The sequence below is a fragment of the Oncorhynchus gorbuscha genome, linkage group LG11 (genome assembly GCF_021184085.1).
Source record: "Oncorhynchus gorbuscha isolate QuinsamMale2020 ecotype Even-year linkage group LG11, OgorEven_v1.0, whole genome shotgun sequence".
NCBI classification, from domain to species: domain Eukaryota; kingdom Metazoa; phylum Chordata; class Actinopteri; order Salmoniformes; family Salmonidae; genus Oncorhynchus; species Oncorhynchus gorbuscha.
This window is the reverse complement of record NC_060183.1, coordinates 24,073,400-24,099,915: the sequence shown is the minus strand read 5'-3', so window position 1 is coordinate 24,099,915 and position 26,516 is coordinate 24,073,400. Positions and strand designations below refer to the sequence as shown.

At 43.0% G+C, this 26,516-nt stretch overlaps 2 protein-coding genes across 6 annotated transcripts in view; one reads left to right on the top strand and one right to left on the bottom strand.

Moving 5' to 3' along the window:
- On the top strand, positions 1-21,995 carry nlrc3 (NLR family, CARD domain containing 3). Of its 3 annotated transcripts, none has more exons than XM_046369064.1 (19): positions 1-362; positions 8,657-8,840; positions 9,301-9,564; positions 9,767-11,516; positions 11,892-11,978; positions 12,399-12,482; positions 12,697-12,780; positions 14,474-14,557; positions 14,713-14,796; positions 15,164-15,247; positions 15,897-15,980; positions 16,760-16,843; positions 17,109-17,192; positions 17,509-17,592; positions 17,753-17,836; positions 18,101-18,184; positions 18,618-18,701; positions 21,266-21,349; positions 21,488-21,995. In XM_046369064.1, exons 2-19 carry the CDS (start codon positions 8,717-8,719, stop codon positions 21,576-21,578), a joined length of 3,408 nt encoding a protein of 1,135 aa, XP_046225020.1. In that variant the 5' UTR covers positions 1-362; positions 8,657-8,716; the 3' UTR covers positions 21,579-21,995. The 3 variants fall into 3 exon arrangements, 2 of the variants coding, with proteins under 2 accessions (XP_046225020.1, XP_046225018.1); XM_046369062.1 differs by lacking the exon at positions 1-362 and adding an exon at positions 878-1,187 and having other exon boundaries at positions 8,655-8,840; XR_006841206.1 differs by lacking the exons at positions 21,266-21,349; positions 21,488-21,995 and having other exon boundaries at positions 8,655-8,840; positions 17,753-18,184; positions 18,618-18,683.
- Positions 21,996-23,512: 1,517 nt separating this feature from the next.
- Positions 23,513-26,516, bottom strand: part of cluap1 (clusterin associated protein 1) — a 31,834-nt gene continuing 28,830 nt past the window's right edge. For 2 of the 3 annotated variants that reach the window (XM_046369065.1, XM_046369067.1), the window contains 5 exons: positions 26,177-26,318; positions 25,341-25,440; positions 25,009-25,119; positions 24,698-24,750; positions 23,513-23,815 (listed from right to left, as the gene is read on the bottom strand). In XM_046369065.1, coding sequence (XP_046225021.1) covers positions 23,636-23,815; positions 24,698-24,750; positions 25,009-25,119; positions 25,341-25,440; positions 26,177-26,318 — 586 coding nt within the window. In that variant the 3' untranslated portion in view covers positions 23,513-23,635. The remainder of the gene's footprint in view (positions 23,816-24,697; positions 24,751-25,008; positions 25,120-25,340; positions 25,441-26,176; positions 26,319-26,516) is intronic. The other variant, XM_046369066.1, reaches the window with a different exon arrangement.

Below are 26,516 nucleotides of genomic sequence, written 5' to 3'. Positions count from 1 at the left end.
GAGGTGCAACGTCAAACAGCTCAGCGAGAGCAGAGTCCCCCCTTTTACTGAGCGACAAGTTACTTTTTACGATTATTTACTTTGTTCGTAAAATGTCTTGTCACAAGTAGCACCTTCAGTGCTGACGCAGAATTAAGCAGTCTAGTCAGAAAAAGTGTCTCCAGAGGATAGGTATTTTTGGGGGGTTTTGTCTGAGAGTTCCTTTCAGGTCAGCTGCAGACAGCGAGAGCAAGATCCACTAAACCAAAGCAGCTGTTCGAATTTCTATCCCAACCCACAATATGAGGTAGAGGACTTGGGTTCAGGGTAATTAATGCTCACACCTGTTGAAACCCGACCCACAGCTGCACCAGTCGCCCAAGGTGAGTTATCTTCGGACCTGATCACACATTTATTTATCTTATACTCGCTTCAATTTCAGTTGTTATTTCCCCCCATGTGGAGGTCCACATGGGTTAAGATATTGCATTTGTGGCTACTTGAGCTTTTGACACCCCTTCCAACTTCTTCACTCTCGCTCTCATTTCCTTTCAACATTGGCACCAGACACTGACTTCAGACTTCAAAACCATTGTTTAAACTCAGCCGCAACTACCAGACGTGTGAGAGCAGTCAAGCGACGCCCAACAGGCCACCTAGACAGGAAGTTTTATAATAAACTACATTGACTGCAAATTATTAACACTAAGTTTCACTCTAGCTCACTTAATGCTCATTTTTTTGATGAGACTGGATGTCAATGCTGGTGCTCTTGAAAGTTTAGAAGAATGATGGTTACTATAGTTACTCAAGGATCTCCAACTATAGTTACTCAAGTATCTCCAAAGAGTAGCTCTGTCCTGTACTCCTGTTACTATAGTCACGTCAGTTTGTCTCACTGTTGGTGTCTGAGGTGTAATTTGAAGATTGCAGCCAGGCTGTGGTAGGTTATGTGGTTTTTAGCTTTGTGACTCTGTCTCAGACTGAACCGGAAGCTGACAACCTGCCTGCAACACCTCAAGAGCTACTTTTATGGTGTTTGGTTTGGGTGATGAGTTGAGTCAACTTCCACCATACGCATACCTGGTATGGTAAAGACAGAATGACTTTACAGGAAAGCTTGCTTTGCTCTGTCTGTCTTGCTACAATGAAAACCCTGTATAAGCCCGTTGTATACTATGCTACTGTAGCACATCAAGATCTTGGCGGTAAGGTGACCTTATGTTCTTCTGCTGATTTGATATTTGATGTCAATTAGGGTGACTGGGGAGGGAGATTTTATAATGGATGTTTTTGAAAGAATTTGTATTTTTGTCAGTTGCACGACATATACAAACGTATGTGGACACTCCTTCAAATTAGTGGATTTGGCTATTTCAGCCACACTCGTTGCTGACAGATGTATAAGATCGAGCACACCGCCGTGCAATCTCCATAGACAAACATTGGCAGTAGAAGGGCTTACTGAAGACCTCTGTGACTTTCAACGTGTAACCGTCATAGGATGCCACCTTTCCAACAAGTCAGTTCGTAAAATGTCGGCCCTGCTAGAGGTGCCACCGGTCGACTGTAAGGGCTGTTATTGTGAAGTGAAAACATCTAGGAGCTGTATGTTGTAATCATTTTGATTACTTAATAACATATGTTTCTTTCATCGTGTCTGTAATGCATCATTACCTTGACTTTGGCCTCTAATTATATCCTTTTAATGGAAAAATAAAGAAACCACTTAATGCTGACTACTGAAAAGGTGTATGTATGCCTTGTGAATTATATGGGCCGTGCATTTGATTTAAAAAGAAAAAGAAAAAAAAAATTACGAACAGCACATTAGGCTGCAGTGCACAGTTTATTTTCAACTGACTTGGAAAAACGAGAACACTAATGAGAGGGAAATTGCTTGTTTACTTGAGGATCTCACACAGATGCACCATTCATAACTGCACAAAGGGGGGGTTTCAAGACCCCCCAGTGCAAAAATGCAGTTTAGAGCATGATTTCCTTTTACACAAATGTTATTATTATGCTTCAAAGAAGCCCAACACAGATTGGCTTATAAGACACTATATTTCACTGTAGCAAAAAAAACAATTATCATATAATTTTATTAAACTAGATTACTCTTATGTAATCATATCAAGTACAGTGAAATAAAGTGCTGCTTTTTCTTGATCTCTCCTAAATCAAATACAGTACATAGCCACTCTTATTCATCTATGGCATTTAATCTACCTACTTTAATTGCCAAAGGCAGTATCCTGGTTCTCAAATCTGCACACAAGGACCTTTGATTTTCTTTGATTTTCTTGTATCCCTCTGACCCCAAATGGAGTGGGAAACAATCTGGTCTTCAGCTCATTTACCTGTACACAGGCAATTGGAGCACTAGGGAAAGGTGATACCTAGTCAGTTGTACAACTGAATGCATCTTCTGCATTTAACCCAAAGGGCTTAAAAGGGCTGCCTTAATCGACACCCGCGTCTTCGGCTGCCTTGCTCAGAACAACATATTTTTCATCTTGTCAGCTCGGGGATTCGATCAAACAACCTTTCAGTTTACTGGCCCAAAACTCCTACCCGCTAGGCTACCTACCGCCCCCTATGTAGGGCTTTCATTGTATCATACATCCCAGCTAATATATAGGTTTGAAAGCAAGTTGATCTCTATTTACCCAGTCAAAGTCCTTTTTGAAATCAACAAAACATGCATATGTAGGTTTGCGTTTTTGTAGTCTGGCTCTAATCACAGTGGATACTGTGTCAATGTGATTTACAAGCAAACCTGACGTTTCCAAAGTCAGACTGTTTAAGATCCCAGAATATAACTTGTAGGCTGTGCTTATAAGGCTGATGCCTCTGTAATTTAGTGGGACCCGTGGATCATTTGTTGATGACTTTGGGATTGGTTTGATGAGAAATGTGTACTAAGTTGATGGGGTGATTACATTTTCAAAACACATTTGGGAATAGACACATTTTATGTCCAAATTTGGAAGCGTCGCTATTCATGTTGCCTTTTTCCCCCCTGTTGCTTTTTAGCCTTCCTCAACAGCCTTCCAAACTTCCTCCACAGACAATTTTGCATCCAGGAATTGATTTGAGGTGAACCCAGCCCTATTAATTTAAGAAGTCATCATCAAACACAGATGGGATATTGCCACCTGAAAATAGGTTAGCAAAGTCATTCCCCCAGTTCTATAATACACAATTCATCTTATGCTCAACTTCCCCATTTTCCAGTATGATTTCCATAGGGATTTTCATAAATGTTTTTTTTCTTTTTCCAGAACCATCTTATTGATTTCATTCCAAAACTACTGATGGATGTTACTTTGCAGTTGTTCCTGCTGCAGTGCTTGGCCCCTTCTGAATCTCCTCTTATAGAGCCTTAGCTTATTGTCACATGTTGACAGACACGCTTTAAACTATTCTCTTAAACCTCTTCTCATTTATTGGTCTTTACATTTTTAGCAACGTCATTTCGGCAACCATCACTACTGACCATACATTATGTAACTCGGCGAATTGAATTCACCCCGTTGCAATTTTTGAATTCAACACATTGAATGGTCATTACCCCCTGCTTGCACAAGGAAAGCACCTGGTGCCTTATTTATAAACCATGTGGGCATACAAAACATACTCCCAAAAAAGTTGGCATTTATAAAAGTATACCTTGTCATGAGAATGTGCTCATCTTCCCACAAACTTTAGACCTCCATGGGTACACACATATTTGTTAGTGATTGAAACATTGTATTGGAACCTGGCAATTGTTTTGTGCAAATGAGGGTTATGATAAAAGCTTACTAATAAAAAGTGTAAACTGGAAAACGTATTAACCGAAATGCAGCCGTTAGTATGTTTTAGTATCTAAAAACCGGGAATCTTTAGCATATCGATTTTATTTTCAGAACCATTGCAGAAAATAATTAATCACCTTCTCTGGCCGTGGTGGGTTCATGTTTCCGAAGTAGCCGTACATCTAATTACCATGCATATCTCTCATTTAATTGGACCTAGTAGTAGTAAATAGATAGGCTATATGTACTTCAAGTTTTGCAATGCCATAGGCAGCACGGTTTATAATATACAGTCAAATTGAACAGGTGAATGAACAGTTGATATTGTCCTTTGAAGTAGGCGTACAGTGTGTATACATGCTACTATAAGTACTAGTGATGGGGGGGGTGTGCTCTCCTCGTCTTTCTGCTGCAGATACATGGTGAGCAATATGTTTGGAACATCGAATTGCAATAAAATCACAGTATTGAATCGCAATACATACAGGATCTTGAGAATCATAATGCATCTCTTATTGCAACGTGGTCTCAGAGCATTTCGTGTTATTCTGTGTGTAAATCGGAGACATTCCATTTAGTATGATATGTTATGTTTCGTATGGTATGTATTCATTTGTCGATGCCCATGTCCATTTCATATATGTTACGAATTACAATGCATCTGATGTACTACAAATGACAATTCGTATGATATGTTATGAATTTGCAATCCATAAAATGTTACGAATTGGTGAAACGTATATGTTACGATTTCCAATTTGTTGTGGCTAACGTTGGCTAGGTGGCTAACGTTAGCTAACACTAGGGGTTAAGTTTTTTTTTTCACCTTTATTTAACCAGGTAGGCTAGTTGAGAACAAGTTCTCATTTACAACTGCGACCTGGCCAAGATAAAGCATAGCAGTGTGAACAGACAACACAGAGTTACACATGGAGTAAACAATAAACAAGTCAATAACACAGTAGAAAAAGGGGGAAAAAGAGTCTATATACATTGTGTGCAAAAGGCATGAGGAGGTAGGCGAATAATTACAATTTTTCAGATTAACACTGGAGTGATAAATGATCAGATGGTCATGTGCAGGTAGAGATACTGGTGTGCAAAAGAGCAGAAAAGTAAATAATAAAAACAGTATGGGGATGAGGTAGGTAAATTGGGTGGGCTATTTACCGATGGACTATGTACAGCTGCAGCGATCGGTTAGCTGCTCAGATAGCAGATGTTTAAAGTTGGTGAGGGAGATAAGTCTCCAACTTCAGCGATTTTTGCAATTCGTTCCAGTCACAGGCAGCAGAGAACTGGCAGGAAAGGCGGCCAAATGAGGTGTTGGCTTTAGATGATGATCAGTGAGATACACCTGCTGGAGCGCGTGCTACGCGTGCTAGGGGTTAAGGTTAGCGGTTAAGGTTAGGAGTTAGGTTAAAGGGTTAATATTAGGGGAAGGGTTAGCTAAAAGGGTTAAGGTTAGGTTTAAGGGTTAGGGGAAGGGTTAGCTAAAAGGGTTAAGGTTAGGTTTAAGGGTTAGGGGAACAGTTAGCTAAAAGGGTTAAGAAGGCTCATAGACTAGACATTACACATGTTGCGATACAACGCATAATAAATGTAAATCCGGGACACTCAAATTAATATATGTTATGTGTTGGATGGTTACTTAACCTCAAAAGGGGGGTGGGGGTTTCTACCAAGCTAACATACATAATTGTTTTAAGATGGTCATATCATGGATCATTCAGCTATTTGGTTTTTAATTTTAGGACCCTTGTATGTATCCCCCAAAAACGATTTGATAAAATATTTAATTTGGCCTTTACTACCATAGCTCCTAGAAACACATTGAATAATACATTCATAAATGGCCAAAAAGACAGTCCAAAAGTAAATCATAAGGAATAAGTGTCTGTCCTTTATCTTGGAAGGCAATATATAAGAAGGCTCAGGAAATATTTTCGTTTTTTGAACACTTATTTAACCCCTTTAACCCCTGTGGGTTTGAATCTAACTTTAGCAACAACAAATTGGAATTTGTAACATATAATACGTATTGTATGATATGTTACGAATTCCAATTTGTTGTTGCTAAATTCGTAACATATTGTACATTTTTCAGATTCATGACGTATTGTACGAATTGCAAATCGTAAACATATACGAAATGAATGATGGACATCCACAAATTAATACATACCATTTGAAACGTAACATAGCGTTGGAGTATCTTGGATTTACTTACAGAATATTACGAAATGCTCTGAGACCAGGTTGCGCACCTAAATTCCCAGCCCCAGTAAGTGCTGTAATACATTTTTTTAAATCAGTAGCCTGCCCTCTACAATATTTCAGAATTTCACGTGCAGTCCATTAAACACTGAACAAAAATATTAACAACATGTAAAGTGTTGGTCCCATGTTTCATGAGTTAAAAGATCCCAGAAATCTTCCCTATGCACAAAAAGCATATTTCTCTCATCCACCTGACATGTAACTTATCAAAAAGCTGCTTAAAAAGCATGATCATTACACAGGTGCACCTTGTGCTGTGGACAATAAAACACCACCCTAAAATGTAGAGTTTTGTCACACAACACAATACCACAGATGTCTGTTTTGAGGGAGAGTGCGATTGGCATGCTGACTGCATGAATATCCACCAGAGCTGTTGTCAGATAATTAAATGTTAATTTCTCTACCATAAGCCGCCTCCAACGTCCTTTCAAGAATTTGGCAGTAGGTTCAACCGGCCTCACAACCGCAGACCGCTTGTAATCACGCCAGCCCAGGACTCCCACACCTGGCTTCTTCACTTGCGGGATCATCTGAGACCAGCCACCCAGACAGCTGATGAAACTATGGGTTTGCACAGCGGAATAATTTCTGCACAAACTGTCAGAAACCGTCTCAGGGAAGTTCAGCTGCGTGCTCATCATCCTCACCAGGGTCTCACTGCAGTTCAGTGTTGTAACCGACTTCAGTGGGCAAATGCTCACCGTCGATGGCCACTGACACACTGGAGAAGTGTGCTCTTCACAGGTGAATCCCGGTTTCAACTGTACCGGGCAGATGGCAGATGGCGTTGTGTGGTGAGCAGTTTGCTGATGTCAATGTGAACCGAGTGCCCCATGGTGGTGGTGGGGTTATGCTATGGGCAGGCAGGCGTAAGCTAGGGACAACAAAACACAATTGCATTTTATCAATGGCAATTTGAATGCACAGAGATTCCTGTGACGAGATCCTGAGGCCCATTATCATGCCATTCATCTGCCACCATCACCTCATGCTTCAGCATGATAATGCACAGCACCATGTTGCAAGGATCTGTACATAATTCATGGAAGCTAAAAATGCCCCAGTTCTTCCTTGGCCTACATACTCACCAGACATGTCACCCATTGAGCATGTTTGGGATGCTCTGGATCTTCGTGTATGACAGCGGGTTCCAGTTCCCACCAATATCCAGCAACTTCGCACAGCCATTGAAGAGGGGTGGGACAACACTCCACGGGCCACAATCAACAGCCTGATCAACTCTATGCGAAGGAGATGTCGCGCTACATGAGGCAAATGGTGGTCACACCAGATAGTGACTGGTTTTCTGATCCAGGCCCCTACTGTTTTTTAAAGGTATCTGTAACCAACAGATGCATATCTGTATTCCCAGTCACGTTAAATCCATAGATTAGGGCCTAATGAATTCATTTCAGTTGACTGATTTGTTTGTATGAACTGTAACTCAGTAAAATCTTTGAAATTGTTGCATGTTGCATTAATATTTTTATTCAGTGTATTTAGGTTGGGGAAACGGTAGATGCAAAACATTGTTGGTCCAAAACAATTTGCCATGGTTCTCTCTTTCAGAAACGGACACAGCCCTTTGCCAGATACATCATACTTCACTGTAAAAGATTCAAACAATCTGCCATCACAGTAAATGAAGCTTACATAAAACTATTTGACAGTATGGGTAGGCTACTGTACAGCCCAACTGGTCTCATGATGGCGATATTATACCTTTACATCATTTGTCTTCTTACTTCCGACTTAAATTTCCTCAACTTGCAACACGCTCGTGTCCCCCATCGACGGTTCGTACATAAAACATCCTTCATTCAGGCTGCAAAGGCATACATTTCCTCCTTTACTCAATTTAGTGGCTCGTCTGTGGAAAAAAAATGGGGAAAATATGTGTACCGTCTTAATAAAACCCAATTTTCATATTTTCAGACTTGTTGGATGCTACACGCCACGTGAATCTGTTGTTTATATTGAACAACAACTGGGCTGCAGCATAGTCTACTTTTTAAATCGTTTTGAATAGTCTTGCAGAATGCACGGTCAGGCACTCGCTGCAGCATGCCTGTTTAGTTTGAAAAAGCAAAAACCTGATTTAGTTATTAAAACATTCGGCCCACACCTCTAAAGGAAATGTGACTTCATTCCAAATAGTTCCAAATTATGCAACAAATAAAGTGCATTATTGGTCACCATGAAAGGTGAATGGAGGGGGTTTCCAGTCGGAGTTTTAATGCTCGTTCACATGCACACGGTTTTACCACATGTTTGATTTATAACTAGAAACATGCGTGTATATGGCGTGTGCCAAGTTGATACATTTCAATATTTCCGTGCAGACTTTTCAGAAATGGTGCACACAGAAATGTTGTGTGAAATTGACACAACTGTTATAAAGGAGGCCCCTGATGATTGGCACAATTATCATACGCTGTTCGTATGAGCCCTTGGACACACCAATCAGGTGAGGGCAAAGTCAGTGATAGGCAAGGGTGTTACTGTACTGACAATGAAGAAGGCTTCAATCACAACATGTCACGTTTCTGTGCCCTGAGGTGAGACATGCTTTTCCTTTTTGTGTTCAAGAGTAATCGGAGATGGAGAAAGGTGGACAGGCATATCTTTAGGCAGGAACAAGCAACAGCTCCATGGAAAGAAACACCCATTACAATTCAATTCTGGACAGAAACAAGCGTATCGCATGGCAAGAGGACTGCTATGTTGACCTCCAGTCTACCCCCACCTCAACTTCCACCAAGGGAGAGATGGAAGGTAAAAGCTATTGCTGTTGTTTCCATTATGAGCTGCACTTAATGTCCTTCATTGATCATTTCCTCAATCGATGAAAGAGCTGTACATGAAAGCAGATTTGGACAAGTTGCCAACAACTGGATGCATCCGGTTTTCAGGGATACAACTAATTCAACCTAGCTTCCTTTACTACTGAAAACCGGATGTAGGAACTCTGTTCTGGAGTCTGTTTACGCATGCTATGTTAGGTTAAGTTGTATCAGACACCTGACATTAAAAAAAATGTTTTTGTTGCCTGTCAGCAACGCTAGACCAAATTCTAACTGACGATATGTACACATAACTTAAAAAGAGTTCACACCAATCAACATTAACTTAAATCCATGATTTACTCAAAGTCAAAAGTGCACATTGCACATAGAGCGTTCTAAATCAGAGTTCAAAGCTCTGAATATGTTGGTCTCTGTCTCTTGTGGCCTAGATGTGGGCTGGATTCAGAAACATCAGGGGCATCTGCAGCGCTTCATTACCACTCCCCTCCTGGAGGGGGCGCTGTCCCACATGAGGAAGCTGGAACTGCTGAGCCAGGATGAGGAGGCCCAGGTACAAGCTGGGGGGCAGCTGCAGGAGCAGGTGGGCACCCTTACCTCCATCCTGGCCAGCATGGACCCCCAGGGCTCTAACGCTCTCCAGGCCTTCCTTGAGAACTCTGACTCCCAGACGTACAGGCTCATCACGATGCACGGTGAGGAGGAGGAGCCTATTGGTTGGCATCTAGTTTATAGGCTAGAGTGTGTTGTGTGTAGGATTGTCAACTGCCTTCTGCAAGTTGTTCAGATCCAGATAGTAATAAGCTATCTATTGTTGGTAATTGTATTGGTATACACCCCTCTCTGAAACTACTATAAGCTATCATTGTCTGTGATTTGATTCTCCTCTCACTGCAGATCCCATGGTTCAGGAGCACAAGGAGGCTCTTCTGTTGCAGTATCCCACACCAAGTGACAGCCTCTCCCCTGGCCCCTGTAGCCCAGAATTCTCCTCCTCCAGAATCTTGCTCCTGGTCGACGGCCTGTCGGACCTCCAGCAGAAGGAGCATGACCTCATGCAGGTGGAGGCCACCCGTGGGGCGCGGAGACACCACGTCAGACAGCTGGCCCTGGCCAAACTCCTGGAGCCCCTCACACGGGTCAGCCTGCCCCCCAGGGTCTCACTCACTGTGGGAGTGGCCGGCATCGGCAAGAGCACCCTTGTGGGACATTTTGTACGCCTTTGGAGCAGAGGTGAGATCTGCACAGACGTGAGTTTTGTCTTGCCCTTTGCCTTCTGGGAGCTGAACACTGGGGAGAAGCTGTCGGCCGAAAGACTGGTGAAGCTGGCCTTCCCTCACATGACGGACCCCAGCCTGGTGCTGAGTGGTACATGTCGGACATTGCTGATCTTCGACGGTCTGGACGAGTTCCGTTGTCCTCTGGACTTCTCGGAGACTATGCCTTGCACAGACCCCAAGAAGGAGGTGTCGGTGGACGACTTGGTCACTAACATCATCCGGGGCAACCTGCTCCCCGAAGCAGCGGTGTGGGTGACCTCCAGGCCGGCGGTGGCCTCGTTGATTCCTGGGGGACTAGTGGACAGGTTGACCGAGATCCCCGGATTCAGCCCGAAGGAAATTCGGCTGTTCCTGAGCCACAACTTCCCTAAGGGAGATACTGCCAGTCAGATATGGACTCACTTGGAGTCCAACAAGATCTTCATGGTGATGTCTTACATGCCTTGCATTTGCTGGATAGTGGCGGTTACCTTTGGGTACCTGTTGGAGAGTGGCTGGCAGGAGGGCCTTCCCAGGACCTGCACTGAGCTCTACTCCCACTTCTGTGCTATGAGAGCCGAAGCAGGTGAGCCCAGAGGCAGAGAGCCTATCAAGATGGACCAGCTTAACGGGAACAACCGCAAGCTGCTGGGAAGTCTGGGCCGACTGGCCTTCTACGGACTTCTGAAGCACAAATACACCTTCAGTGAGCAGGACATTAGGGCCTATGGAGTAGACCTTCCATCCACCCAGGGTGGCCTCGGAACTGGAGTACTGATCCGCGAGGAATCCCCGAGTTGTGTGGCCTACCGCTTCACCCACCTGACTGTGCAGGAGTTCTTAGCAGCCACGTACTACCACATCTGCTCCAAACGTGCCATCTTTGACCTGTTCAGCGAGAGCGCCATGTCCTGGCCCAAGATTGGCTTCCAGAACCACTTCAGGAGCGCCCTGCAGCGATCCCAGCAGGCAGAGGATGGTCACCTGGATGTGTTTGTGCGATTCCTGGCGGGGTTGCTGTGTCCAGCGGCAGTGCGGCCGCTGGCAGGCCTGCTGGCCCAGGGGAAGGACGATGGGGGCCAAAGGGTTTGGGCGGCTGGGCTGCTGCAGGACCTCCTGGGCAGCGGTGGTGCTGTGGTGTCACTACGCTCAGTGAACGTGGCCTACTGCCTGCAGGAGCTGCAGCACACAGAGGTGCTACGCAGCGTGGAGGAGGACCTGCGCTGTGGCGGCCTGGGATGGAAGCTGACACGGACGCACTGCACAGCGCTGGCCTACCTGCTACAGGTGTCTCCAGAGTGCAGCGAGGAGACCAACCTGTCGGCATGTCTGGACTACTCCACTGTCAAAAGCCTGCTGCCTCAGCTGCTCTTCTGCAGCCATCTCAGGTTAGTTAGAGCAGACACTATCTCAGCTCCCTGTGTAATGGTGTCGCCTCGTCATCTCAAACAAACCCTTCCACATTTTAGGTAAACTCCTCCACATCTCATATAAGCTCCTTCTCATCTCAGATAGCCACCCTCTTCATCTCAACAATCCTTGAAAGTATCCCCCTTTACTCCAAAGTGCCAACCATTTCAGATAAGGGGAATAAAATGGGGGGGGGGGGGTAAGATGTGGGGACATAAGAAAATAATTCGGGTCAGAGGCAGAACCTACCATATGTTGTGACATTTATGGCCAAACTTGAAATATAATTTCCAATTCCCTATGACAATGTTTTGACGTTCATACTAAGGATGCTGTATCTTAACATTTTGCAGATTGGAAAATAACAATTTTAAAGATGATGTCATGGAACTGCTGGGAAGCTTACTGAGTGCAAAGGACTGCCACCTTCAGAAGATAAGGTCAGGAGCCATTCATTTCTTTGCGACAGGGATTCTATAAAATTACTAGAACCCCCTCACTATGTGTGGGGGGAAAAAAATAGCCAAAAACTGAGCAGCCTACATCCTATAAGTAGCCTCTCTTAACCAGTTTAGACCTGGGACCTCAGGTCCTTCACATATTCTGGTAATGCTTCATTTCAAGGAGATGACCATGTTTACAACAACCATTAAATCATGTCGTCAGACATTTAGCATTGAGGATATTTCAGCTCTCATGCAGGTTCATTGCTATCTTTTTATTGCTATTGAAAATGTTCTTTACAGTTACATAATACTGTTCATGATATTCACTGAGGTCATACATGCAAATTGGTATGCCCAGTATTGTATAATGATGTATTATGATGGTATTTTTTATGTAACTTCTCTTATATTCAGTCTGGCAGAGAACGCTATCAGCAACAAAGGGGCCAAGGCCCTGAGTCGAGCACTACTGGTTAACCGGACGCTAATTACACTTGAGTGAGTGAGACCAATGTGTCCGATTACATCCAAATGAATGGCAGATGTTTGTTTGTTCATGACAATGTCATTTAACAGTAATCTGAGAACATCTTCTAATGCGTGAGAAAAAAAACCACCTGTTGCTTATATACTAAGTATGAAAGTGGTAACTAAAGATTGTGAAATTAAACTAAGTTCTCCTTTGGTTAAGCATAAGTTGTTTGTGGCTTAGTCTCCGTAGCAACAACATTGGATCTAAAGGCGCCAAGTTTCTAGCAGAAGCCCTCAAAATGAATCAGGTCCTGGTGTCCATCAAGTGAGTAACTACAATTTTATTTGACCTTTATTTAACTAGGCAAGTCAGTTAAGAACACATTTTTATTTTCGATGATGGCCTAGGAACAGTGGGTTAACTGCCTTGTTCAGGGGCAAAACGACATTTTTACCTTGTCAGCTGGGGGATTCGATCTTGCCACCTTTTGGTTACCAGTCCAACACTCTAACCACGAGGCTACTTGCTGCCCCACAATGCCTAGTGAAAGTCTTTACACCCCTTGCACAGTTGGTGCCTTAAATTTAAATCTAAAAAGGATTAAATTAAAAATAAATTCCTACAGATCTACATAAACTACTTCAGAGTTTTCAAAATGTAAGACAAATTACAGAAAAAAAAGAAAAAAAATGAATAAGGATTCTTCTCACCACTTGCTGTGGCACATCTTAACAATGAGTTAAGAACAACTTCCCATCTCTGTAAGGTCCCTCAGTTGGATAGTGAATTTCAAACAATGATTCAACCTCCGAGCTGAAAAACATGTCAATGATACATTTTCAGACAGGCACATATCAGGGGAGGTTACAAAATCATTCCGAGACACTGAATATCCTTTTGAGTCTGGTCAAGTAGGTTATACATTGTGGATGGTGTTTCACATCACCCTGGTACTGTGAGGATCTGGCTGTCCTTCCTAAGAGAATTGAAACTGCTCATGGATATCACTAAAAAAGCCAAAGATTTTAAAAACAGCCACAAAGTTCATTGGCTAAGCTGAGAGAAAACTGTGCATAGATCAACAGCACTGAATTCACTCCACATTACTGGCCTATATGACAGAGTGAAAAGAAGGAAACCTGTCCTAAAAAAAAAATCCATTCCAAATCATCCCTCTTGTTTGCAACAAGGCTATTAAGTAATACTTCAAGACAACATGGATAAGAATTGGATGTAAGGTTTGGGGCAAATCCAACACATCATAGAGTAAACCCTCTAAATTTTAAAGAATTGTGGTGTCAATGCCGTGGTATGTGTATGCTTGTCCTGGCAGGGACTGCAGAGTTTGATTAGGACCAAAATAAATACAAAACTGGCAAATGCCCAGGTAAAAACGTGGAGGAAAACCTGCCTCAGTCTTTTAAGACCCAACACTGGGATTGTTTTATTTTTCAGTGGGAACATTAAACAAATTTTAAGACTAAAGACACACCAGAATGGGTTTCCAAGAGGTGTTGAGTGGCCTAGTCTTGGTGCTGACATGAATCTGTAAAATAGAATCTGAGATCATTAAGTCTTGAATATTGCTGGCCATCAATGATCCCCAACTAAATTGGCTGAGCTTGAGCAGTTTTTCCAAAACAATGGATATATGTTCTTATTCAACATGATTCACAGCTGTAATTGCTGCCAAAATGTGCTTCAAATAAGTATTAAACTGTTAGACATCTTTGTTTTTTTTAGAACATTTCTATATTTTTTTCTTGCACTTTGGAAAATGTGTAGTAGGTTGTGTAGATCAGTAGGAAAGAAATAAAATGTCATCCCTTTTCAGATTTAAATATACGGAGGCAAAAATGTGCAACAAGTGTGAAGACTTTCATTAGACACTGAATATGATTTTCGACTCTGACATTTGCTCTCAGTAGTTATTGCCATTCGATGATTTTTTTACCAATGCCAGTGAAATATGAAATGTCATTTTGGTTTGCGTTTTCATTTTCTCCCGGTTCTGCAGTTTCCAAAATAATCTAATTGAGGAGGAGGGCGCTCGGGCCCTGGCTGAGGTGCTGCTGTCCAACCGCAAACTTGTCTCGCTGAAGTGAGTCCTACAGACCATCCGTGTGTGTGTGTTTCTAAGTGACCACTCAGCAAGTGAGCATGTGTCGTGTGTGTGTGTGTGTGTGTGTGTGTGTGTGTGTGTGTGTGTGTGTGTGTGTGTGTGTACGCTGAAACATGTCAATGTTGTGCTCCCAGTGTACAGAAGAATTGTATTGGAGCAGATGGAGCCAAGAGGATTGCAGAAGCGCTAAAGACAAACCGGACACTTACAGAACTGATGTAAGAACTTGATCATTATCAGTGGTTCATACTACAAGATGTCGATCTCAACATTCGTCACCAAAATGTGTTGACAGATTCATTGCCTGACCGTCTAGGAGCATAAAGGCAATCAATGTCATGTTCCATCAAACAGTAGACTATTGACTGCTATAGAACTGTTGTATATGTCAGAAATCGACTGATAAATACACATGACGTGCTCTCAATGGTGCAAGAATACACAAGCTACATTTTTATTTTATTTAAATATTTTTGCTTAGTTACCTGGTTACCACTGACTTCCAGTATTGACAGTATAAGGCCCGGAATAATGCACCCTTGCGGCTTTCTGAAATGTGTTTTCTGTTTCTTTATGGGTCTGCAGTCTGAGCAGTAACCAGCTGGGGGACAAAGGCACTGCAGCCCTGGCCCAGGCCCTGACCGTCAACCACAGCCTCCACTCGCTGCAGTCAGTGTCCTGCCCTCACTACATGACATTACCTGACATGCAATGAGGCTCCTCCACTTGACATAAACATTCCCCTTACACTCGAATACAAATACACTCACGAGCCCTCATTTGACCTCGATGACATAAGCCATCTGTTTATCTGACATGGTTAGAAACAGTGGCAGTTGTCATAGCGACATTGTTTTCTGACACATTTTCCTTATGCTGGTTATATCGTGATTACTTTACTGCAGGCCCCGGCGCCAAGTTAAACTGACTAAGGGGGCATTTGAAATAGATTTTTTTTAAATGATGATATAGGCAACAAGATAGGCTGCTTATAATAGGTGAATTACCTATGTGCCATGCACAGCTGTCATGACAAATAGAGTGACCTATAGGCCCGATTCAAACATGGAAAATCAATAGGCTCATGAGTTCAGCAACACATTGTGATATGGCACAATACACTTCTGTGGGTCAAATTCGACCCACGTAATCAGTGAAGAAATGCCAGCCTGCCATAAAAACGTTTCCAATACGTACAGTTCCATTTACAACCACAAAAAGCACTAGGCTACCAAGAACACCATAGAAATAGAACAAAATAGAAGAACCGATCGGTAGGTTCTAAAGGGTCAATTAATTATTCTATGTCCATTTTCAGCCTGCAGAGTAACTCCATCAGTAACAAAGGGATGACTGCGTTAACCAAGGCTCTGCGGTTGAACCGTGGACTCATCTGTCTGAAGTGAGTACTGGAGCGAATGGAAATTCTGCTCACATCAATTAAGTCATAATGAGTATAATGACTGAGGAAACATTCATCAGTTCCATTGTATGTCATTATGGCTTACTTCAACTATGATTGCTCAGGTTATCATGTCTCTCCCTAAACCCCAGTGTTGCTGCTGTACATCTGTCTCCCAGGCACTTTGCAATGGGTCAATTTTCATCACTGATTAACCAGAGGATGCACTGCACACATTTAGCTCAATTTGAATCAGTCGCTGATTAAAATGGATATGTTCATTTAAACCCGAAATCCATAAAAGGGGGAAACGTCGCCACTGTTTGCCCCCCCCCCCCCAAAGCGCCTTTATTTTTTGTGGTTTTGTTGATTAAACCGAGTAGAGGAGCATTGTGGTAAAAACAAAACAAGTTGCAGTACATCTTCTGCTGTTCTGCTGCGTGTGCAATGATGTAAAAAAAAACATTTTTTAAAACCTGTTCACTGTTTTAAGTAACTTTTTGTTGCTGTAATATCGCAAACGTACGTGGCAGTTTCACCAACTACAGATTTCAGCTTTTACAACCCGTCTAGTTTGGTTTGTGACTCAATCTCAGCCTGTCTGAGTGTTGTAAAAAAGAAACCTCCTAGTTTTCCCCTTTAGTGTTCACTGTTTTATACCATCGCTCTGAACAAAAGCTATGCAGAGACTGACTGCCTTAACATCTGTAGGACGACACTAGCTGTTCCAGGGCTCTGTCTTTGTAATAACTCTTGTTCCATTCCCCTCTCCCTGTTAGCCTGCGCGAGAACTCAATCGGGGTGGAGGGGGCGAAGGATATGGCCAGGGCACTGCAGGAGAACAGCTCTCTCCGGCACCTGGAGTGAGTCGCACCACCGCCTGTCAGTAAAGGCCACTCTCCTCTGCCATACGGTGGCACAGAAATAGCTAGCTGTCGGGAAATGTCTCTAACCCAGGGCGTGCCGCAGTGAGGCATCTGGGTTCAGTATTGACAGTAGGAGCACTGACAAGTTGGCTATTCAGAGGGGTCATTCAGAATTGATGAAGGTTTCTCTGGCTTCCTTCCTCTGTTTTTATTTTCTTTCTCACCGATGCTCTTGTATTGAATACCTGTGTGTGCGTCTTAGTCTTACAGCCAACCTGCTGCACGATGAGGGGGTGAAAGCCATAGCTGGAGCTGTGAAGGTCAACCGAGCGCTTACTACTTTACGGTAAGTCAGTCAGATCTGTGCACACACACACACACACACACACACACACACACACACACACACACACACACACACACACACACACACACACACACACACACACACACACACACACACACACACACACACACACACACACACACACACACACACACACACACACACACACAGTGATGGGAATGCCTGCTGAGATGGAACAACCCTAATTGCCGGCTGCAGCAGCAACCCACACCAAGCCACATTTGTTGGAGAATGCGGGCAACATACACACGCTTACACATTTCAATTCACCTAAATATCCCTCTCTGTCTACCAGTCTCCAGTGGAATTTCATCAAGTGCACAGCCACTAAATCCTTGGCCCACGCCCTACTCACCAACTCTACCATGCAGCTACTAGAGTAAGCACTGAAACCCTCTACACTTCATTCTACCGATGACTCTTTATTCAGACAAAACTGTACCATTCACAAGTCTATAAATCAAAGAACAGTTAAATGTCATTGATTGACTGTGGAGACTGATTTTGCTCTGGCTCTGTGTGTATGTGTGTGTGTGTAGTCTACAGGAAAATGCCATTGGGGATGAAGGAGTGGTAGCTCTGGCAGGAGCCCTGAAGACCAATACGTCTCTCTGTACATTGTGGTTAGTGCCCCATATCACTATTTAATACTGAGCTAATAGCTTTGTTGCCTTTATTTCTGTCACATTGTAAATGCTACTGATGGAGAAGAATGAGTGTCTGTGTTCGCACGTGTGTTTACGGTCACGTGTGTGTGTACGGTCACGTGTGTGTGTGTGTACGGTCACGTGTGTGTGTGTGTACGGTCACGTGTGTGTGTGTACGGTCACGTGTGTGTGTGTACGGTCACGTGTGTGTGTACGGTCACGTGTGTGTTCTCTCTACAGTCTCCAGGGTGTATCAGCAGGCAGGAGTGGAGCCATCTCAATGGCCGAGGCTCTAATGGTCAACAAAACCCTGCACACTCTGGAGTGAGTTTTATTTCCTTGAATCGCTCTTATTCCCTCTTTATTTCTGTGTCCTTGCGGCATAATACAGACAAATTGACTCTCATTCTCTTGACCCGCTGCGTTTGCTAGAAATTGTTCACTCGGTCACACCTTCCCTCCCACTTTCTTGCTCTTTGTGGTCTGTTCTTGACAGCCACTGTTGGCACATTCATCTAGATCTCTTCTTCACAGATTTCTGTCCCAACACAGTCCACTATAAGCTCATAGTAATGGTTGAAATGGAACGAATGAAATGGTATTAAAACACATTTAAACCCTACATTTACCATTCCATGTATTCCATTCCAGCCATTACCATGAGCCTGCCCTCTGATCTCACCAGCCTCCCTATGGTCCATTTAGAGACGTAGTGTTCTTTGTATCCTTTTCTGTCAAACTCTTGTTTGTGTTCCAGCCTACGAGGGAACTCCATAGGAATGGAGGGAGCAAAGGCTTTGGCTAATGCACTGAAGACAAACAGAACACTCAAATCATTAAAGTGAGTCCTTTTGATCCAGTGAGCCCTTGTAATGTATAAACATGAGCAGTTGTGTTCCCACTTGCACATTTGTACAATAACATTCATCTTTCCACAAAATATTGCGTTATTAACTACGTGACAAGCCAAATTATTTTCTTTAGGACCGTAACCAAGGCATTTCTGTTTTGCGTTATTTTTCCATCAGACGTTTGGCCACAAGCACAGAGGAAACCACAGGGGTTTACGACTCCACTCCTCCCCAAGGGCTGTATTGTCATTAGCAACCATAGATCTGGCACAAAACATTAGTGGCTTTAAACATGAACTAAAGTGGGCTAATGTTACCATGGCAATCTGTTTTGCAAAGTAACATGTATTGCACAATGGATACAACAGCAATTTCCTACCTCAGTGCCTTCAGGAAGTATTCATACCCCTTGAAATATTCAACATTCAAATGGATTCAAATGTATTTCGCTCTCATCCATCGACACACAATACCCCACAATGACAAAGTGAAAACATGCTTTTATACATTTTTCCTAATTTATTGAAAATCAAATACAGAAATATCATTTACATAAGTATTCAGCTATTACAGAGTCTTTCTGGGTCAGTCTAAGAGCTTTGCACACTTGGATTGTACAATATTTACATTTTTTTAAATGCCATAGATTTTCAAGACAATTTCATTCCAAACTAACTCGGCCGCTCAGGAACATTTAATATCATCTTGGTAAGCAACTCCAGTGTATATTTGGCCTTGTGTTTTAGGTTATTGTCCTGCTGAAAGGTCAATGTGTCTCCCAATGTCTGGTAGAAAGCAGACTGAACCAGATTTTGCTCTAGGATTTTGCATGTGCTTACCTCTATTCCGTTAAATCATCATCTTTGTCTTTGCCGATGACAAGCATACCAATAACATGATGAAGCCACCATGAAAATATGAAGAGTGGTACTCAGTGATGTGTTGGATCCCCCCCCAAAATAACTCTTTGTATTCAGGAAATAAAGTTTTTATTTTGTATATTTAACCAGGCAAGTCAGTTAAGAATAAATTCTTATTTACAATGACGGCCTACTGGGGAACAGTGTGTTAACTGCGGTTTGCTTCCTCTCCATCAACTGAGTTAGGAAGGATGCCTGGATCTTTGTAGTGACTGGGTGACTTTGTAGTGAATACACCATCCAATGTGTAATCAATAACTTCACCATGCTCAAAGGGATATTCAATGTCTGCTTTTTTTTACCCATCTACCAATAGGTGCACTTCTTTGCGAGGCCTTGGAAAACCTCCCTGGTCTTTGTGGTTGAATCGGTGTTTGAAATTCACTGCTCGACTGAGGGACCTTACAGATAATTGTATGTGTGGGCTACAGAGATGAGGTGTTCATTAAAACATCATGTTAAACACTATTATTGCAACATATTATGTGACTTGTAAAGCACATTTTTACTCCCGAACTTATTTAGGCATGCCTTAATTAGCGGCAGGTACCCTAGTAGTTAGAGGGTTGGACTATTAACCGGAAGGTTGCTAGATCGAATCCCCGAGCTGACAAGGTAAAAATCTGTTGTTCTGCCCCTGAACAAGTCAGTTAACCAACTGTTCCTAGGCCGTCATTGTAAATAAGAATTTGTTCTTAACCTTTATTTAACTAGGCAAGTCGGTTATATAAGATAAATAACCAAAGGGTTAAATACTTATTGACTCAAGACATTTCAGCTTTTCATTTGTAATACATTTCAAAGCATTTCTAACGTTAGAATTCACCTTTGACTTTGACATTATGGGGTATTGTGTGTATGCCAGTGACAAAATCTCAATTGAATCCATTTTAAATTCAGGCTGTAACACAACAAAATGTGAATACTGTCTGAAGGCACTATATTTATGTACCTGTCTTTGATTGTGCTGGTTGTAATTCCACACATCGAGCTTAGGTCATCTGAACTGTTTCAGTAAGGGATATTAGTCATACTTCCTCTCTCTGGCTTCCATTGGACTCCATAATCATGTTTCATGCTGATATGCACCCTCATATGTATTTATTTGGAAAGTGAAGCTAAAACATTCAATTTGGCTCCAAGCTTGATGTTGTCATTGCTTGTTAAGAATATGGGACCAAATACTAAATGTTTGACAAATAAAAGGTGAGTTTCTGTACTGTCGCCTCATACTAAACAAATTCATCCATTAATCCAAATTGCTGGAGGATAGAGTCAAAATTAAACGTTTTATCTCGACTGTCCAGATAAATACGTAGGGGAGTGTATATAGTAATTATGCGTGGTATATTTTCGTTGTGTTTAGCTCATCCGAGCACTGAGTCAGAGAGAAACATCACATGAAAGGCTCGAGTCGAAAGCATTTGATACAGACATTCAAAGACAGACAACCACAGACACACACACACACAATGTACATTCAGTTCCCTCAGTGATAGAAATTTCAGAGTGCTGCCACAATACATTACTTCCAAATGGACTTGCGGTCTTGTTTTTGAGTGTTTGTCTGGTTGGGCCTTACACCTCATGTTGGATTCTACATGAGCCTTTTGATGCATGTAATGTGTGTGCAGTCTGCAGGAGAACTCTCTGGGAATGGATGGAGCCATATTCATCGCCACAGCCCTGAAAGGAAACCACCAGCTAACTTATATAAAGTGAGTGTATCCTGCTGACTTTTCATACACGGTTTGGTGTGCACTGTATATTGTATATAAAAAGGTATGTGTGTGTGTGTGTGTGTGCTTGAGTGTGTACTCACTCGGGCTTTAATGCATGTTCCTCCACTCCTCCAGCTTGCAGGGGAACAGCATCGGAGAGTCGGGAGCAAAGGTAATCTCCGATGCCATCAGAACCAACTCTCCAGACTGTGTGGTGGAGATCTGACCTCAAGGGACGCCAGAGGTCAAAGGCCATCGGTCCCCAGGGGCTTATTCAAGAGGGTTAAACATTACAGTACATTGATATATAACATGCGTTGTATAGAACCATCATTCTCGTGCCCGCTCAATACTTTGCAATGTTCTGAACACATTTCACCCTTCTGAACACATCCATTGCCCATGGAGAAGTCTTGGTCTTTGCAATGGACAAGAATTGCAGAGGCTACCCATCAGCCCGGCTCATTGGACCTAGCTTCTGACGGACAGCCACAAAGACAAACCGCAGGGATATATTTGTTGTAGGTCTTATTTTAAGATCTATTACATTGGTACGGTCGTTGGAATTGTGTATATTAATACCGACTGACATTTAAATATTATTTATGTACATTTATTTTCCTAATAAACATGTCTTAAAGCAGCTACATATACATGGCCTTTATATGAATTGAAAATGTGTGTGACAATATATATACAGTTCATAGAGGATGTATGATGTGTGCACCATACATACTGGAAGATACAGTACTGTAGTGTGCAGTGACCCAGCTGGTAAAGATCTCACAAGACACAGGAAGTCACATATATTTAGCCTATAGTACTGTACTTGAATTGATATTGAGAGAAGATTGGTTCTATTACAGGCACAATGGGATATATAACATCTATATTTTATACTCCAGCAAGCTTTAGCATGTCATGAAAAGATGAAGGCCCGGATTCAATTAGATTGAGCGTTAAGCTGCATAGCAGATGTTTTGATGACGTTGGAGGTGTAACTGCGTTATGAGCTGACACGTCGGTGAGCGGTGGCACACGTGTCACAAACTCACTCCCTTGTGATCCCTTCTACATTTGAAGTTCAAAACAGCACTAGAAAGTGTATATTCTATCCATGTTAGAAATAATGACTCAAATGTCAAACCATTGATGTTGGGCTGATATAAATGTCCGTGTTAATTTGGATGGGGAGGGGATTTAAGCCGATCAGTCTAATTCTGTGTTTGAAGTTGTATGGTTGCATGGGATTTGTCCATTTATAGTCAGGTGTGGATGTGTGTTTTCGTTGAATCCAATGGCAGTGTCTGTGATAAGATAATGCAATGAGCCTCTTGTGGATTTGATAGCTCGCAGTTCCCGACCCCGCCAAAACAATACTATGCGGATGTCAATCTGAATCGTAAGGCCGGAATTCAATCCAATCTTGCCTTGTCAGCTATGGACCTTTTAAAATGCAATGTTTCCACATTCATAGAGACCAACAATGGAAATACCTGCCCTCAAAGATGGAAATGGAAGCACTGTACTATCTTTGATAGAAGGCAGGCGGGAGGAGTCTTTGACCAGGTGGGACCATTCTAGCCAATGAGAGTGCAGATACGCGTGTCCACTGGGCACCACTCTGATATAAAGTTTTCTTGCTTGTTGCGAAAATGCCACATGCATCCACTCATGTCAGTGCAGTCGTAATAACCTAACCATTATGAAACGTCAATTCAAATAAGCCTCATGTATCAAAATAATAAACACTTTTGTTGACCAAATTGACCTGGTCTTCTTTTCACTGATCGGATTGAATCCAGGTTTTAATATTCAACAGGACTGTAATTTGTGCTAGTATATGCTTGAAACGTGGCACGTCAGGCTCTAGGTCAGGGCTGTCCAACCCTATTCCACCCACATAGGGCAGAGGACAGAGTGAAGAGGGCCGAATCAGCAGAGTGAAGGTGATTTGTCAAAATGAGTGGCTGTGGCTCCGGCTGCTGGTCAGCAGGAAGTCTCCAACGTTACGGCCCCGTGTGAGGAAAACTGAGTAGTGCTACTGTAGCTAGCTCTCCTCCTACCTGGCTCTACTGGCCCTCGTGCTGTTAAGATGATTCAGTAATTTACTACGGAGTAGTGGACTGCGGAGCTAGATAACACCCACAAACAGGAAGCTCAGATTGGACAGTGTTTATTATATGATTACATTATTAGGTTATATGGAATAAAGTGTTTTGTTTGTCCTCAGTGCTCACAAGCTGTAATACAGTGTGGGTGGATGTGTGTGTGTGTGTCAGCTTAAAAGTCGTTATCGCTCTCCTCTAATAGCTGGGGCCTCAAAGGTCCCCTGGAGGGACGGGATGGCTTGGGCGCCGGGACATCTAGACTGTCGTTGTCGTCCTCCAGGTCCTCATTCTCCTCCTCACCTTCCTCATCGTCATCATCATCCTCGTCCACGTCTATTTCGCTGTCCTCTGTCTGAAAGAGCAGACAGAGTTAGCTAACAAGGTTCGTACCTTAGCATGATAGTGCCTTAACACAACTACAAGCCAAAGTCTGATGGGTTCTAGGAGGTTTGGGAAATTCTACACACATACAGGGTACATGGGGTAACGCTCAGCTCGTGCTAATACGACCACCTAGGGAAACATTTCCCTGTGCAGTGCAACCAAACTCTAAACTACTACCAATCAGATGTTGCCATCTAATGAGCTAGCCAATCAGATCTACTCATGTGATCTGCTCAGTTCACATCCATCATGGCTAGGGGCAGATTCCACAGACTAGATCCCATGGTCCCACACCAACCTTTCCTGTCCTCCGTGTGGGGGCGCGAGGAAGTGAGTTGGACGCAACCGCTTTGGGCTTTTAAAATACGAATGGTGGAGAGAAAAGGAGGGAAATTAAGTGAAAAGGGGATAAAACAAGAGAAATATGAGATGATGAGGAACAGGATAAATAGAAAGAACAGATGAGAGAGAGAGAGTGATGGAGAAAGAAGAGGGCTCTGTGCATCTAGCCAGAGAAGTCCCATGCACAAATTCATGGGAGGCAAACCGATCTCTAGACACTGGAGACAAATTACAAAGCGCTTTTGCCTCCCAGTCTCATTTCTATTGGACGTGCTGTCCTTTGGGGTGGCGTTACCTGGGAAGTGCTCTCTTGTCCTACTCTTCGTTTGCATGCGGTAAAGCGGTCTCAGGCTGGCATTATCCTCTATTGACTGTAGTCATACCTCACTGGTAGGTATCACTTAATATGGAGTGAATGAGTTGAGTTTCTAAAAAGGAGTGAATATATATATATATATATATATATATATTGGTGCTCGTCATCGTCATGGTTACCCCATTTACTGACCTCCTCGCTGTCTCCACCCTGCATGTTGCCGACGAGCCGCGCTCCGCCTCTCCCTGTTAGGATAGAGGTTTAAAGGTCAAGTGTGATATGAGGCAGCTGGGTCCCTGTGGGGACACGGGTGGGCGACTCTGGAACCTGGAGGTTTTTCTCTCCAGCCGAACTGCAGTCTAACACACCCGATTCAAACGCTGTAGTTTAAATCAGGTGTGTTGGAGCAGGGCTGGAACGAAAGCCGCCATAGCACACGGTGGCCCTCCTGGCTGGACATTGCCTCAGGAAGAGGGGTAAACACTAGAGTAGAGAGTTAGTACCTGTCATAGGGCCATTTCTGGTGGGACGGGGTTTAGAGGGTCTGCGATCCTCCATATCACTGTCTGAACCCTCGTCCTCAGGGATGTCCATATCGGAGTCCTCGTCTTTGGCTATGGAGATATACAACTAGAGTATTACGGCCAAGGGCAGTATTTATTGATTAAAGCATGGCATTCAAAGAATATTACAAGTGCAATGCAAGCAGAATTAGTTTTACCTCTGAATAGGAATTGATTACTTTACAAATTATTGCGTGAGACTGTGTTCGAGCATCAATTTGTGTGTGTATCATCAAGTGATTGTTGATTGTGGTTTATTGAGTGTGTCATACAAGTGTGTGTTACTGAGCGCGTGTCACCTCCAGTCCTCATCAGCCTCCTCTCCTCCTCCCTCAGTTTGTGCTGCATCATCCTAAGGGTGTTCTCAGTCTCCTGAGATAGAACAAAGAAAAGGAAGTCGATATAGCCTTTTGTACATCTGTCAATCACAATATATCAGCCAAGACCATGGTTTGAGGTAACAGCCAGTAGAATTCAGACCAGGGGTGTGTTCAGTGAGGTGAAATGATCAATGTTGCCGATAGAAACTTTATTTTTATTAAGCTTCTACACAGCTGTGGTTCCTGAGTTAATTCAGTAATTAACATCCCATCATGCTTAGGGTCATGTATAAAAATGCTAGGCAGGCCATTATTTTAACTACCATGGCTAATACACCCATTGGATGACGATGCCCCCATCCACAGGGCACAGGATGGTTTGATGAGCATGAAAACGATGTAAACCATATGCCATGTCCGTCTCAGTCACCAGATCTCAACCCACTTGAACACTTTGGGGAGATTCTGGAGCAACGCAGAGACAGCGTTTTCCACCACCATCAACAAAAAGCAAATTATGTCATTTAATGTGGAAGAATGGTTTCGCATCCCTCCAATAGAGTTTCAGACACTTGTAGAATCTATGTCAAGGTGTATTAAAACTGTTCTGGCGGCTCGTGGTGGCCCAACACGCTATTAAAACACTTTATGTTGGCGTTTCCTTTATTCTGGCAGTTACCTGTATATTTGTGAACATTCCCGTTACATCGCACTCTCTTGAACAGGCCCCCTGACATCTATGGTACCAACCAAATACAACCCTATGACTGAGGAGGACGCTCGCTCACCTCAAACCTATCCTGCTCCAGTCTATGGTAGTCCTCCAGCTGCTGCTCCAGGAAGCTCAGGTTACGGAACTTCTCCACGTAGGTCTCGTACTGCTTCTGCAGGTCCTCCTCAATCTTTTCATACTCATCCATGAATGCTGGCCTGGGAGAGGAACAGGTGTGCGAGTGTGAGAAAACTAGTGTTAAGCTGAAATGTTTGTGAGCTATTAATAAATACATTGTCTTAGAAAAATAAATGTAATAAAACAAATATTTAAAAAAATCTGCAACTATTTCAAGAGTGTTGGGTCTCTCACTTCTATATTATGGGATTTTTGTTTCTTGGCTTCTAGACTAGCAC

Coding starts and splice junctions, on each gene's coding strand:
- nlrc3 (XM_046369064.1), top strand. CDS start 8,717: ATGGAAAGAAACACCCATTACAATTCAATTCTGGACAGAAACAAGCGT. Junction 12,781..14,473: donor CAGGTCCTGGTGTCCATCAA/GTGAGTAACTAC, acceptor CCGGTTCTGCAG/TTTCCAAAATAATCTAATTG. Junction 14,558..14,712: donor CGCAAACTTGTCTCGCTGAA/GTGAGTCCTACA, acceptor TTGTGCTCCCAG/TGTACAGAAGAATTGTATTG.